The sequence below is a fragment of the Epinephelus fuscoguttatus genome, linkage group LG6, assembly GCF_011397635.1.
Source record: "Epinephelus fuscoguttatus linkage group LG6, E.fuscoguttatus.final_Chr_v1".
NCBI classification, from domain to species: Eukaryota; Metazoa; Chordata; class Actinopteri; order Perciformes; family Serranidae; genus Epinephelus; species Epinephelus fuscoguttatus.
The window spans coordinates 46,120,572-46,137,276 of NC_064757.1; the positions used below are offsets into that span (position 1 = coordinate 46,120,572).

At 40.6% G+C, this 16,705-nt stretch overlaps 1 protein-coding gene across 5 annotated transcripts in view; it reads right to left on the minus strand.

Annotated features, from left to right (window-relative positions):
- Positions 1–1,161: 1,161 nt before the first annotated feature.
- Positions 1,162–16,705, minus strand: part of LOC125890871 (far upstream element-binding protein 3-like) — a 32,286-nt gene continuing 16,742 nt past the window's right edge. For 3 of the 5 annotated variants that reach the window (XM_049579746.1, XM_049579747.1, XM_049579744.1), the window contains exons 11-19: positions 16,286–16,386; positions 15,618–15,756; positions 9,741–9,901; positions 9,196–9,266; positions 8,793–8,878; positions 6,514–6,582; positions 6,249–6,320; positions 5,535–5,632; positions 1,162–4,921 (exon numbers count right to left, since the gene is read on the minus strand). In XM_049579746.1, coding sequence (XP_049435703.1) covers positions 4,913–4,921; positions 5,535–5,632; positions 6,249–6,320; positions 6,514–6,582; positions 8,793–8,878; positions 9,196–9,266; positions 9,741–9,901; positions 15,618–15,756; positions 16,286–16,386 — 806 coding nt within the window. In that variant the 3' untranslated portion in view covers positions 1,162–4,912. The remainder of the gene's footprint in view (positions 4,922–5,534; positions 5,633–6,248; positions 6,321–6,513; positions 6,583–8,792; positions 8,879–9,195; positions 9,267–9,740; positions 9,902–15,617; positions 15,757–16,285; positions 16,387–16,705) is intronic. The other 2 variants (XM_049579749.1, XM_049579748.1) reach the window with 1 other exon arrangement.

Sequence of the window (16,705 nt, forward strand, 5' to 3'; positions counted from 1 at the left end):
CTCGCCCCCTTCCTCTCCCTGGTCTTCCTCATCTCCCTGTGTCCTGTGGAAAAACACTCTGGAGACGCATATATTATAATCGTACCAACCTATGTTTGCCGCACTGCGCCGTGACTATCACATAAAACGTGTTATTTTAGGATCACTGTGCTAATGTTTGTTTGTGTTACCAAAACAATTAGAAATAAAACACTCCTAACATGTATCTCACAGATAACCTATATCTCACTGGTAAGCTATAACATATCATAACATGGTTTAGATTCCTAAATAAATATTCACCTCGTCGCTAGATACTCATGAAAAACTCTGTCTGCGCAAGGCTTTTTGTCCTACGAGGCCACCGTCACTTACCCAACGGGAGGGGTGAGTGAGCGAACGCTGCAATCTAGAATTTGACCGCTGATGTCACTGTTAGTCACCATTTTTACACACTGAGGCTTTAAAGCTTCTAAATTCACAGTGGGGTGTTCACTGAGGAATTTTCTGTTGTAGAACAAAACTTCTCTTCAGCATCATTCTCTCTTAACAGGAAGTGCTCACATGCTAACTCTTTCCTGGGTTTTAGGACTCATAGAGTGCCGAAGTCACGCCCCTTCCCTTCAACAGTTTTACCACAAAGTATGACTTTCTTGACCTTAAAATTTATGTGTTAAATTCATTAACAACATATTTGGATTTCATGTCACAACTCAAACGGGACCAAAAGATAACATTTCTCTCCTCGTTCACTGCCATTCATATTTTTACCCATCTAAGGTCCCATGAGCTTCACCGGAAGGGGCGTGACTTCGGCACTCTATTCCTAAAGCGCTCTGTTGGGATTGGACCTCTGACTTAATGTAACGTCAGTAAGATGAAAACAGACATAGAAGTCAGAGACTTATAGACGTCTGGCTTCAGCTTACTGACTTTAAAATAACTACACAATTAAAAACATAATTTGTTTGTCTTCAGCTTTATGTCGTCCTCAAACAGAAGAAGCTTCTGTGGGGACACTGGATAGAAACAAGTTTAGGAATTCAAACAGTCATGTGATCATTTTGTTGCACATTAACAAGTTTTTCATTCTTCAGGCAACGTTAGCTAAACCCCAGAGCGTTTTATTTCCTATCTTCAGTGTTTCTGAATCTTTGGTGAAATGGATAAAAACACAGCCAGTCAGAAAGAATGAGCCTGTTTATTAGCCCTCATGTTAATCATCATCATCATCCATCTTCCTCTTCCTCGGCCACCGACAGTCTTGTGGCTCGGGTTCATACACAACTCTATCTGTCAATAGAATCTAATAGAAAAATCTGCAGGTTACAGTTAGGACGTCTGTCCATTAGAAAAACAACAGAAACCAAGAAACCAAAAAGCTCCCCGCCACCCCTGCAGGACGAGGGGTCGGGACTAGGAAGATCTAAACCAGAGTGGACAGGTGACGTCGTGTCCAGTCCTGGTTCTGGGACGTCTCAGAGGCTCGGTGTGATTGGTTTGGACCCAACGCGGGTTCAAACAGTCCACACTGAGCTTGACCTGGGGCTGGACACCAGGACACCGTCCACTCCAGTGATTTATAATTATTTTTCGGGGAGTAAAACCCCCTCACTACAGCTCTCCTCGTCTCGGAGCAGCCACGTTAACAAGCTGTGGGACTGTTCAACACGCCTGCGACGATAACGCTCAGCTGTAATCACATGGTCCGATTACAGACGTGTTGAAAAGTCGCCAACTTTTTAAATGTGGCGAATTCCGGACGCACGGAGACAGACGGACAAGAAGAGATAGAGACAGTTAGCCTAGCAGTCTTGAGAAAATAACACATACTCAGCTTCTCTTTGCAAATTGGTTAGACACAACATGTGAATTAAACAATATCATTTTTAACAAAGTACATGTTTAACTGGAGAGCACCCGCCAGAGAGTGGAAATTTACACAAACCATATTATCTTATCCACAAACTGAATATTCAAAACTGGATAAAGAGATTTAAATAGACCCCTGTACAGGAGAACTCATTATTATCGTCGTCATTATTATTATCATCATCATCATCACACATACAAGAAGAAGCAGAACCACTGATTCAATATTCAACTCAACAGCCGCCAGATCGCCCTCAACGCAAGACAAACCTCTCTGTGGTCCGACACAACGCTCAGATAACAAACACACAACTCTCAGATAACACACAATGCTCATTTAACGTACACACAACGCTCAGGTAACACACAACGCACAAACAACAAACGCACAATGCTCAGACAACAAACGCACAACGCTAAGATAACAAACACACAACACTCCGGTAACAAACACACAACGCTCAACTGATGCACAAAAAACACACCAGACATACGACCCACGATGCTAACATACATACATACATACAGCTCAGGCTGGATTACATCTCTACGAAGATACGAAAATGTCTCTGTGAATTTATGATGTTCTGGGTAACTGTATTCTAACTAGCAACTTTTACAAATTCTAAACATAAACAAGTTGATTCGTAGATTTACAAAAAATCCTGTTGGTAAGGAAAAGCTAAAAAATACTTTCACAGTCATACATGTAAAAAACAGCCACGAAAACATCTCCAAAATCACAAATGTGCATGTTCGCAAGTGTTACACGTTTTAAACAAGCTAACTGGTAAATCCAAAATCCCGTTCAGAGGTGGGTCCGATAAGGAAAAGCAAAAAATTCGTTTCCATTTGAATAAAAAATTACCATGACGTTTTCTTCGAGAATCTTGTCTAGCCTCGATGGACACAACATACAGCTAACATACACACCGTTTGGCTAACACACAAGTTTAGCTACAAGTTACCACACAAAATAGTCAAGCTAATGAACATGCACCATTTAGCTAACGCACATTCAGCACCATTAAGCTACTAAACACAGTTTTGCTAACGTGTAGTTTAGCTAGCCTGTTCTTATTGCCTGCACACTAGCTACTGAATATTCAGCTAATGCTGCATCGTGCCATGTGGGGAGAATCAGGGATCAAATTAAATTACTACAAGGTTGTTGCTCCCTTTGTTAGCCATTTAGTTACAGTAGGTAAATGGATAGAAGCCTAAATTTTCCTATTGTTTTACACTGTTACGACAGATTGTGTAAAATTAGATGCTATCACACAACTTAAAGTAGATTTTTGTTCAGAAAGTCAAAGAAACGAAAATTGATGTTTTGAAATCTTTTGTTTTTACAAGTATGTTTTGTTGTATTGCTGTGTTTTGTGAAAATTAATTATTACGCTATTATTCATTGTTTTGTTTCACTTAACATTTCACGTGTCTCGTTTTACTGACACCGTTTAATTTTAATTTTTATTGTTTTTGTGTGGTCCTCAGGACGACTGGCGACCATTTTGTGGAAGCTAAGAGGGATCCAATTACAAGAATAAATTCACGTTAATTGATTTTATTTAAATGTTAATGGTAGTGACGGTTCTTTGGAACAATAATTTAATGTTTCTCTTCTCTAATCAACATGTGGAATATCTTAGATGTACAAAATTCACAGTATCTCCAATCCAGAATTACAACTACGAGGCTGACATGAACACGCAATGTTGTAAAATGTCACAACTGTGGCAAATTTAGTGCACGTTTAGCTTACAGCGACACAACCAGCAGACTCTGCTAACAAAAGGAAACAGTTCAGCCTCTATTTTCATTCAGCAAACAAAAATCTGTAACGTGCATGTTCAGTAAAAGCTAACTTTCACCGCTAAGCTAACGCATACAGCTAACATTAACACATATTGTTCAGACGACACATCTTTTCACAAAGAGACACCTTTCAGCTAAAAAACACCGCTAACTGAAACAGTTCAACCACCACACATTCATCCAGCTAACAAACAGTTGAGGTAACGCACATCTTTTTGCTAACAAACATCGTTCCTTGAGCTAACTAGCGCGTTTAGCTAACACGCTAGTTTAGCCACTACATTGCTAATAGAATCAATAACTTCATTGTTCAGCTCCTAACACTTCTTCTACAAACTAATCAGCAAAGTAGAAATGCAGAACTAAGATACAACAACAATAATAAAGTTTCACTTTGTAAGAAAATAGTCTTTCCCCCAGTTTTTGTAATGAAAGTTGAGGCGGGGAAACGCGGTGTCGGCTGGAGGTTTAAATCCTGTGTAGGAGACAAACTGTTTGACCACAGAGAGATCTGGCTTTAGACAACGCAATATAAATCGTCATTTATTCATCATTACATCATAAAAACTAAAGAATCACTATAGAGATACAGGAATAAGAACTATCATCAAACCAAAAGAAAACAAACGCGTCATTGCACCTCCAAGATGGCGACTAAACAGGTAAAATTAGATAAAGAACAAACAGACCCAGCGAGCACAAATTTAGTACAAAAAACAGTTTTGTCTTTGACGGTAAAACATTGAATTTCCATCTGACGCTATTAAAATATTTCTATGCCAAAATAAAAAAAAATAATAACTGAGAGTCAACACACACAATCTGACGCATGCTTTAAAACATTATCATAAACAAAATAATAATAATAATATCTGATTTTCTTACTCAAGACTGCTAAGCCTTATACCGTTTTCTTATTGGAAAATAAACTAGACAAAATATAGATTATACTGGATTTTTTTTTGTTCAAAGCCACACTGATACATCTTTAAGTTCAAGTTTGATAAAAAATAAAACAAAAAGAAAAACCAGGTCTACACTGTGGAGAGACCAGAGGCTAGTCCAAAAAAATCTGCCCGACAAAATATCAACTTTGTAAGGTTAAAAAACAGAAAGAAAAGAGTTCGTGATTTTTCAGTTAATCCTTAGTTTTTCTCTACAAAAGGAAGGAGGAAGCGGCAGAGCGTTGCTAGGAAACCCCGATTCGGTTGCCGTCGACGACCATCCGATGAGGGAGGAGCCTCTAGTGATCCTGAAGAGATAGGAAATTACATCACTGTTACATGTAGAGTTGTTTACATGGTGCGAAAATGTCATCACACATTCTAAACATGATAAATATAACACTGAATTTATCGAAAATTTTTTGATGTGTGTTATTACAAACATAAATGCAAAATAAAAGTTAACACCAATTTCACTGGATTTTCATTTGACTCTAAAGAACATATTCAGACTCAAACTAATGAACACTGAAAATGAAATGAAGAATAATGTGTTTCTCTAAATTTAAGTGATACGTTTATCTAAATGATTTTTAAAAATGTATTATTTTAAAATATTTATTTAAATTCCTATTCTTGTTTTTTGTTTTTAAGTACATGTTTGCAAATTGTTTTATATGTCGATGCATTTCAGTAAAGATGGAAAAAAAGTGACGTTTGTGTTAAAATTCCGCCGATGGTGTCGGCAGAACTTTCTTCTGTATTTAACATTTTACAACACTGATCAAAACACACACAATAAAACAGGAGGAGAAAAATAGAAAAGAGTAATGCATAAGAAATAACAATAACAGCACAAAGAGACAAACCAGGGCCTGTACCAGGTGAGGTACAGGTGTGCTGCAGCTTCCTGTGTGTTACCTGTATCTGGGCGGGGTTCCACAGGTAGGGCTGCTGTCTGTAGTATTCTGCTAACGCTGCAGTGTAGTCTGGCACCGAACTCTGCTGAGACGACTGACCTGCAGACACATTCATGGACATGAGGACACGTCAGCGTCTCTGCTGGTGTTTTAATGAATAAAGCAATCTGTGAACACCTGAACACATCATCACCTTTAAGGTAACATGTCGAACATGTGATTTCACTGTTAATTTCCTCATCCAGCAGCTACAGATCAACATGATGATTCATCAGGACTCTGTGTTTGTGTCACCTGATGAATGTCAGTCCAATATTCTCTCTATTAGCTCTGAGTTTGGTCTCCACCAACTCCTCAGACAAATATCTGTTTATGTAGCTGCTGAAAGCTCCACCAGCTACAGCGTACCTGAGCAGGTAGAGTCTCTGTGAAGCTGAGGGGAGCAGTACAGCACATATATCAATTTGAAATAGCACTGGGCCTACGCTGGCTCAGAGGAAGAGCGGGTCACCCACTGATCAGCAGGCTGTTCCATCGGTGTGTGAGTTTGATAAATGCTGCCTTGTATGGCAGCCTTGGCCACCAGTGTGTGACTGTGTGTGTGTGTATGTGTGTGTGTGTGTGTGTGTGTGAAAAAAGTGCTTTGAGAAGTCAGATGACTAGAAAGGTGCTATACAAGTGCAGACAGACAGACAGACAGACACAGGTGTCGTACTCTGTTTCTTGTAGTAGTCCTCCCAGGCCTTACTGTAGTCTGTCATCAAGCTCTGCGGCTGGCTCTGCTGACCTGCAGACACACAAACACACAGACAGTGTTCATGTCCTGGACTGACTCCATTACCTCCCAGTTCATCCAGCTCCAAACCTCCAAACCAGTCACACCAGTCCATCACAAACAAACACGTCGGTCATTTCTGCCAGCCTGTTGGGACTACTGTGTGTGTGTGTGTGTGTGTGTGTGTGTGTGTGTGTGGACTTGCCTAGCTTCTTATAGTACTGCTCCCATGCTTTAGAGTAGTCCATCTGTCCTGTCTGAGCCACACTGTGACCTACACACACACACACACACACACACACACACACACACACAAAGAGAGTCTTAATTGTAGGACTCAAAACCAGTGTGTGTTTAAATATGTGTGTGTGTGCATGTATGTGTCTATGTACAGTCTACTGTGTGTGTATGTGTAGGTACACACCTCAGTACACACCGTGCAGCTCCTTTTATTGTATTCTTCTTATAGACACACTGACTGTCAGTAAACAGTGTGATGTTTGTTGGTGGGCGGGGCTTAGCTGGAGGCAAAACAGTTCTCCACAGACGTTAGCTAGCGCTAGCTAACAAGTTCTGTTGTCTTGTTTTAGACGATGGAGGAAGATGATGTGAGTGGTGCGTTCAGAAACACTCATTGTGAGTGTGGGAGCGCACTCTGACACAAACTGGAGCGTTGATAAATTGGGAGCGCTGTCTGAATGTAGCGTTGGGTTATCCAGAGCAGCGCACTCTCAGAGTGGCAGAGCGCACTCTGGACACTCTGTCTGTGGAGACGGAGCAGCAGAGCGCCGAGCGGAGTGAATGTGTGATTAACTTAACCGTTGGTTCATTCATGTAGAAATATAACGCTGCGTTTCTTCCACCAACAGGGCTCTCATTTTAGTGTAGAGCGTCAGACTGAATTTACCAACGCACCATGTCAGGTCACTCACTCTCCGGGACCGCCAGTGTTACTGGAATAAGTAAACACTGACCAACGGGACCAGACTGGCCGACCCGTATGCTCTCACTCAGTGGATGGATGATGTCACAGGAAGCCAATCTTACAAAGGAGGACCACACTTGTTTGTTTTGCTATGGAAGCTAACGTTAGCTAATGTGCTAAAAAGTTAGCGTTGCAGAGAAATCCAATCTTCCTCTTAATCCCTCCCCAGTTTCTGATGAGGTGGACATGATAACCCTTAATACACATAACCTTATTCATCCCTACAACAGGAAATACTTTTTCCCTAACCTGATATGAAGTGTGCGCTGCACATGTGAGCATTTTTGATGATGGCCTCCGTCCAGTCCTTTGGTCTTATCACATTTAACCATAGTTGTCTTTGTTTTTGTTGACGGGCAGTGGCGGCTGGTTTTGAGCCATGACTCCTTCTATTCTGGCTCCCAATAACACAACAAGACAAACACATTTTAACACTCCTATGGAGCCTACAGCCCTGTGGGGGAGAGGCAGCTGCACCTCCAGCTGATAACATGAGGTCACTGTGATGTCGGCCCTAAAGGGTCTATTTAATATTTATTATATATATATATTTTATATTAGGGTTGAATCTAATACTTGGATGAAGCCAGTATCCTGGACAGATAACAGACTTTCAAGTCAAGTACCATCTGAGTAGAATGACAGCAGCTGTGTTTAATGAAAAAATAATCTGAGGCTGATCTATAAATACTTTTCTCAGAGATAATACATATTGTAACTTCTCATTAGGCCCAACCCAGTTTCAGTTTAAACTCCACCCACTTCTGATTTAGACCCATCTGTTCTGAGTAGAGATACAGATAATGGTGTCCTCGCTCATCTCTAAATGTTCTTCGGCACAATGCATGATGGTTTAAAGAGCTTGGTTGGTGGTTGTACTTTGCACAGTGCATTGTGGGATACCTTGAGTACACGAGGGTATGATAACACTCACTATACATCAGAAAAGCACTAAACAAAATCAGGCGTTGGTTGCACAGAACACCTTAAGTTAAGATTTTCCTTTAAGTCCTAGTTTAAAATAATTTGGTTGAACACAAGTGTGTGTGTGTGTGTGTGTGTGTGTGTGTGTGTGTGTGTGTGTGTGTGTGTGTGTGTGAGAGAGAGAGAGATAATGTAAACAGGTGCTCTGATATTTATTTTGTAGCTGTGAGACTTTTTATCTGGACAGATGTGCACATGTTGATGATCAGCCTTGAGCGTGTTTCACCACTTTGACTACTGAGTGCTTCTGTTCTTATTCAGCTGTTGTTCAGACGGATCTTTGTCTCTTTGCATCAAATCATTGTTCAGCATTTTGTTCTCATTTTACTAAACTAAATAACATCTGTTAATGAAGACAAGTTTCTACTGAGCACATCAGAGAGCATTCAGACATCTGGACACATCTTGGACCACAGCAGCTCTGTGACATTATTCACTTTACAACAACTTACATATATAGATATGTGTGTGTGTGTGTGTGTGTGTGTGTGTGTGCGTGTGCGTGTGTGTGTTACCAGGGTCTTGTTGTCCAGGGTTCTGCCAGCTGGTCTGATAGGTGTTTCCCCAAACGCCAGTCAGGAAGGTCTGACCGCTGCCACAGCTACACACACACACAACATGACAAAACACACACATCAATAGAACACACTGCTCAGAGTACAGGTACTCACACACACTGCAGGATTAATATCCGGTGACTGCTGCTACAGACTACAAACCAACCAATCAGAACACAGCAGGAGGCGGAGAAGAACACACACAGTGATGAAACTTTAAAGACTTTGCCACTGAATCAAGTTTTAACAGAAAAATCTTCTGCAGTCAGATATTTCTGTTGAAGCCTCACAATTCAGCTGCATTCATCATCATCATCATCATCACATCTCAATCAGATCAGTATGAGACGTTGGATCTTACTTCTGGTGTGTGGCGGGGCCCTGGGTGAAGGGGCTGAAGCCAAACCCTCCGTTACTCATAATACCTGAACCCTGAAGAGGAGAAACAGGAAGTACAACTGATTAACACATTCCACCTTAAATCTGTCACCTCTCATCATCACATTAACATCAACTGTACCTCACTGTAACAGCTGTGAACTAGAGAGACCTTTTTATTTATTCATACAGACTGATGTTTGTTTTTGCTGATAAATCATCACTTAAACTGTCTGCTTTGTGGGTGGAGCTTCACACTCAGCTGAGCTGAAGGTGCTCGGGCCCTAATAATGAGGACACTAATAAAAACAATGCAGTCAAATTCATCACAGCGCTCAGAGGGTCTGCAGCTGTGAGGTGTTTCAGTCAGAGAGTTCAGGTTTCAGACTGAAGTCAGACTCAGCAAACATAAACCTGGATCATGATGAGGTCACACTGGGTTGATTTAGGACTCAGCTGCAGAGGTACTAGCTGAGTAGACAGTTTGAGATGCTGTCTCTGTGAGGAGGTGCGTTTGGGTTTGCGTACCCCGATCTTGTCGTCTATGAGCTGGCGGGCCAGGTCCATCTGCTGGGCGGTGCCTCTGATGGTGAAGACTCTGGTGTTGGGGTCGGTGGAGGGGGGCGGGTTCCTCTGCAGCTCCACGTGAGCTCCAGACTGCTGGTTAATACTCTTGATGGTTTCTCCACCTGCGGACAAACAGACAGGAACTCTTTATACACAGAGGAGGCGCTAGAGAGCCGCTACGATGTTCCTTCATGCTGCCTTTACATTTTTACACAAACAATGACATCATCATGTGGCTCCAGTGTGAAGTCAGACAGCAGGATGACATCACAGAATCAAACAAGGGGTGACATGTAACACAACAGCATCAGCCTCTAGTGTGACATATAACATATGTGTCAGCAGCACTTTATAAACAATAACAATGACATCACATGTCAATAACAATCATTTAGCGTCCCTGTTATATGGCGGCTGATCTCGTCCTCTGCTCGGAGGGTAAGGAGCTCCTGGACCTCATTGTTTAAGTTAGCTGCTAACAGCTGCTGTTCTTCTTCTCTGAGTTAGCTGCTAACTGCTAACAGCTGCCGATTAAATCTTCCGCAGTGGGTTGCACACGTAACACGTTGTCAAACGTCACACCCGTCCTGCCCATGATCCCGTCCTGGAGGCTGTCCCTCTAAACAGACATCATTTCAGTGCTGACGGCTTAAAAACGAGATAACTCCGCCCCCACATTCTGCGATCGGAGCTTTTACAAAGACCAATGAGGTGGAGTAATGGTGCAAAATTCTCACAAAGAAAATCTGCACTGTTTTCAGTCTTGAATTGTGCTCCTGTGTAGATGTGAAAGTCTCAGCTGGTCTGACTGAGATGAATCAGTGTTATGTTTAATGGCATGTTCTGTTTTTATGAACAGTTCTCACAGCGTCCCTGTGCTTTCTGGAATCAGGGTTGTTTATTAACTAATTTTTACTTTTAGCTCCAAGAACATTTTAGTTCATCTTTTAACTGAACCTGAGGCCATTGAGCACAACATATTTTAGGGTTAATGACACGTTTGAGATTTCTGTGAACACCTTAAACAGGCTGACCTGTAGAACAGTCTGAGGACAGATTCAGTGGGAGAGACTATTTTATGTCTCAGGAATATAATCTGAAGAAGTGTTAAAATACTTAACCTGCAAAGTGTCACAATGTTGAAAACATTTGATTGATATTTAAATAAAAAAAAAAGATTTAAGGAAACAATAGTTTGATCTGCAGCCCGAAAACTGGACGCTGAAACCTTTAAACCTGAGTCAGATGATGGTTGAACCAGTGAGTCTGAAACCAGGGCAACCATCACCACCTCCTCCTCCTCCTCCTGTTCCTGCTCCTCCTCCTCCTCCTCCTGCAGGTCAGCCGAATATCCTGCCATCATTAACTCTTTGTTAACCAAATGAGGAGACGTTAATGGACCTTTTATGAGGCAAGAAGCAGAGTGAGTCAGTGAGCAGGATATTTAAAGGTTTTTAGAATAAATCTCCTCATTGTTCAGACTTCATCTGTTTATATTTGTTCTGCTTTTAGTCCTTTAAATTTCAACAGATTTTATTTTCAGCACCAGTGTTTTACATTTTAGGTTCTGACTGTTGATTCGTTCTGAGTTTACAAAACACTGATGTGTCAATTTGAACAAACTTAAAGTCAGATTTTACCTGACTAAATTTCCATTTGTTCTAATTTCAGAATCTTATGTCCTTTTATATTGCATCACTTTTGCCTGAACACCGAATCACACATTTGATGATCGTTATATTCATGTGATTAAAAATCATGTTAAAATCATTTTTGTTGACGTGTTCAAAGTGTTTTAAACCGTTTGCCCTGTTTTCTTTTTTTGGTGTTGTTTTGTTTTGTTTTTTTGTTTTTGTGCTTTGTTGTATTTTAGGTAGTCCTGTGTAACATCTCAGCCGAGGGACGACAGATGAAGAAGAGCCATATGGCTAATTCTGGCATTTTTATACGTCTGTATTTATTAATTTGCCCTGTTCATTCTTAAATAAACTACACTAAACTTGTCATAAAAACTCTGAATACATGTATCTGATGTTTCTGTATGAGTACTATTCCAATGGATTGTCTACATAATTAAAGGACAAGTCAAATTTTACTTTAAAGATTTATAATTATTAAACTAATTCTTAGTTTAAGTTCCAGTTAAAATATTTGTCATATAATCCTTATTCTGTTTAATCTTACTTCAACACTGAATCTGATGCCTTTAAATCAAAAATCATTTGTTTAATTTAGTTTAAATGTGCTGTGAAAAGGCTGCAGTGTGTGTGTGTGTGTGTGTGTGTGTGTGTGTGTGTGTGTGTGCATGCAGACAGTAGGACATTCACAGGTCCAATAGAAAGTCCCAGTGAACAATGGGCCACCAGACGCACACACACAGACCATATGGTGTCTAAACATCGGGTACTTGACATTTCTTTTTTTTTCAGTTGCTTTTATTTTGGAAGCTGCTGCTCGACCCTCTTGACCTCCACACACACACACACACACACACACACTGATGAATGGTTGATGTTTCTAAATAGAGACGGAGCGAGGCTGATGGGGCTCGTTGTTCTTCGGTCATGTGACTTTGTTCTCAGCTGTTTTCAGAACACACTGAATCATCAGCTGGATCAGTACGACTGATTATTAATGAGGAAACTGCTGAACTGCACAGAAACAAAAAACAGTTAAACTACTGCCGAAATAATCACACAAATGTGTTTTTTTTTACAGCACTCTACTAATTCTTTACTTTTGTACTTTTGTCCTCTCTACTGTGTTTTTTACTCCACCGTACTGTGTTTTTTACTGCACTGTACTGTGTTTTTTACTGCACTGTACTGTGTGTTTTACTGCACTGTACTGTGTGTTTTACTGCAATGTACTATGTTTTTTACTGCACTGTACTGTGTTTTTTACTGCACTGTACTGTGTGTTTTACTGCACTGTACTGTGTTTTTTACTGCACTGTACTGTGTTTTTTACTGCACTGTACTGTGTTTTTTACTGCACTGTACTGTGTTTTTTACTGCACTGTACTGTGTGTTTTACTGCACTGTACTGTGTGTTTTACTGCAATGTACTATGTGTTTTACTGCACTGTACTGTGTGTTTTACTGCACTGTACTGTGTTTTTTTAATCCACGGTACTGTGTGTTTTACTGCACTGTACTGTGTTTTTTACTGCACTGTACTGTGTTTTTTACTGCACTGTACTGTGTGTTTTACTGCACTGTACTGTGTTTTTTACTGCACTGTACTGTGTGTTTTACTGCACTGTACTATGTTTTTTACTGCACTGTACTGTGTTTTACTGCACTGTACTATGTTTTTTACTGCACTGTACTGTGTGTTTTACTGCACTGTACTATGTTTTTTACTGCACTGTACTGTGTTTTTTACTGCACTGTACTGTGTGTTTTACTGCACTGTACTATGTTTTTTACTGCACTGTACTGTGTGTTTTACTGCACTGTACTGTGTGTTTTACTGCACTGTACTATGTTTTTTACTGCACTGTACTGTGTTTTTTACTGCACTGTACTGTGTTTTTTACTGCACTGTACTGTGTGTTTTACTGCACTGTACTATGTTTTTTACTGCACTGTACTGTGTTTTTTACTGCACTGTACTGTGTTTTTTACTGCACTGTACTGTGTTTTTTACTGCACTGTACTGTGTGTTTTACTGCACTGTACTATGTTTTTTAATGCACTGTACTGTGTTTTACTGCACTGTACTGTGTTTTTTACTGCACTGTACTGTGTGTTTTACTGCACTGTACTATGTTTTTTTACTGCACTGTACTGTGTTTTTATTTACTGCACTGTACTGTGTGTTTTACTGCACTGTACTATGTTTTTTTGACTGCACCGTACTGTGTTTATTAGTGCACCGTACTGTGTTTTTTACTGGACCATACTATGTTTTTTTTTACTGCACTGTACTGTGTGTTTTACCGCACTGTACTATGTTTTTTTACTGCACCGTACTATGTTTTTTTTACTGCACCGTACTGTGTTTTTTACTGCACCGTACTATGTTTTTTTTACTGCACCGTACTGTGTTTTTTACTGCACCGTACTGTTTTTTTTTACTGCACCGTACTGTGTTTTTTACTGCACCGTACTGTGTTTTTTACTGCACTGTACTATGTTTTTTTGACTGCACCGTACTGTGTTTTTTACTGCACCGTACTGTTTTTTTTTACTGCAATGTACTATGTTTTTTACTGCACCGTACTGTGTTTTTTACTGCAATGTACTATGTTTTTTACTGCACCGTACTGTGTTTTTTACTGCACTGTACTGTGTTTTTTACTGCACCGTACTATGTTTTTTACTGCACCGTACTGTTTTTTTTTACTGCAATGTACTATGTTTTTTACTGCACCGTACTGTGTTTTTTACTGCACTGTACTGTGTTTTTTACTTCCACCGTACTATGTTTTTTACTGCACTGTACTGTGTTTTTTTACTGCACTGTACTGTTTTTTACTGCACTGTACTGTGTTTTTTACTGCACTGTACTACGTTTTTTTTACTGCACCGTACTGTGTTTTTTACTGCACTGTACTGTGTTTTTTACTTCCACCGTACTATGTTTTTTACTGCACTGTACTGTGTTTTTTTACTGCACTGTACTGTTTTTTTTTTACTGCACTGTACTGTGTTTTTTACTTCCACCGTACTGTGTTTTTTACTGCACTGTACTGTTTTTTTTACTGCACTGTACTGTGTTTTTTACTGCACCGTACTGTGTTTTTTACTGCACTGTACTGTGTTTTTTACTTCCACCGTACTATGTTTTTTACTGCACTGTACTGTGTTTTTTACTGCACTGTACTGTTTTTTACTGCACCGTACTGTGTTTTTTACTGCACTGTACTGTGTTTTTTACTTCCACCGTACTATGTTTTTTACTGCACTGTACTGTGTTTTTTTACTGCACTGTACTGTTTTTTACTGCACTGTACTGTGTTTTTTACTGCACTGTACTACGTTTTTTTTACTGCACCGTACTGTGTTTTTTACTGCACTGTACTGTGTTTTTTACTTCCACCGTACTATGTTTTTTACTGCACTGTACTGTGTTTTTTTACTGCACTGTACTGTTTTTTTTACTGCACTGTACTGTGTTTTTTACTTCCACCGTACTATGTTTTTTACTGCACTGTACTGTTTTTTTTACTGCACTGTACTGTGTTTTTTACTGCACTGTACTGTGTTTTTTACTTCCACCGTACTATGTTTTTTACTGCACTGTACTGTGTTTTTTTACTGCACTGTACTGTTTTTTTTACTGCACCGTACTGTGTTTTTTACTGCACCGTACTGTGTTTTGTACTGCACTGTACTGTGTTTTGACTGCACACTGTTGCATGTATCTGTGCAGTACTGTTCCTTGACTATACTTACTCCATAGTTCTGTTTATGAGCATCATTTAACGAACTCAGTTTCCCATAAGCCCCAGACATTCCCCTGCTAAACATCAAGGCTCAACATGGAGGTGAGTCCAGAGTGTCTGTGGTCAGTTCTTGTTTATATAAACTTAACATTTCAACAGACTGAACATGTGACCTTTGTCTACACCATCATCACACAAACACACCCTGTAACACTGACACACACATTTCATTACACCCTGGTGCTGACAATGATAAACGCTCCTGTCGTCAAAGAGGTTTCCGAGATATCAGAAAACATGACCACATCAGGAACACGACACCAAAACAAGCCGTTAGCATGTTCTGTCAGACTTTAGTGGACAGAACACACAGACGAAGGTGTGACACTTTCAACAGCAGCACCTCGAGTTTTCTGATCGTGGTGAAGACAGATTTCTTCTCCTACCTTTGCCAATGACCAGGCCGCACTTGTCAGCAGGGATGGTGTAGGTCACTTCCTGTAGCGGACCTGGAGAGCCCATGGTCCAATCACCACGACCTCTGACCCTCCCACCCCGCAGGGCCGAGCCGAAACCATCACGCTCCTACGAAGACACAAACACACAGAATGAGGAGAGGACTGAGAACAGCATCACACCGAGACTTAGAGGCCGTTTACACGTTGCCGGCTATTTTCATAAACGGACATTTCACCGTCTCCGTCAAAAAGATCTTCGTTTACACTTACCCGTGTATATATACACAAGAGCATGCCACACCTGTAGGTGGCAGTGTAACGAGAAGCTCAAGCCTTCCATGTATCCATTGTCACCATAGCAACATAGGTCGCACTTTTAACACAGGCGCAAGTTACGGCGCATACTGTGACGTCGGCTGCCTATAACTCCGTTTATCTCCGTTTATCTCAGTTTCCATGCAAACGCGCAACCGGAGTTTTCCAAAATCTCCACTCTGGCCGGAGTTTTTAGAGAAACTCGTTTTCAGAGGAGAAATCTCCGTTTGCGTGTAAACGAAGGGCACAAACGAAGGAAGATGTCTCCGTTTATCAAAATCACTGTGTACGTGTAAACGGCCTCTTAGACTCATCTGTAGGTGTGTGTGTGTGTGTGTTACCTGTGCGGTCTGGATGAGCTCGTTAATGAGGTGGACAGCATGCTGACAGCGTTCTGGCTGACCCATCACCATGGCAACACGCTCTGGACTGATACCATCATCTGGACATAGAGAGAGGTCAGAGGTCAAATGGTGGTCAGGTCAACTTCCCTTAATGGTGTAAACTAATGTAAACGGACCTGCTTTAAACTGGATTCACTGGTGTAAACGGACCTGCTTTAAACTGGAATCATTGGTGTAAACAGACCTGCTTTAAACTGGAATCATTGGTGTAAACGGACCTGCTTTAAACTGGAATCATTGGTGTAAACGGACCTGCTTTAAACTGGAATCACTGGTGTAAATGGACCTGCTTTAAACTGGACTCACTGGTGTAAATGGACCTGCTTTAAACTGGACTCACTGGTGTAAATGGACCTG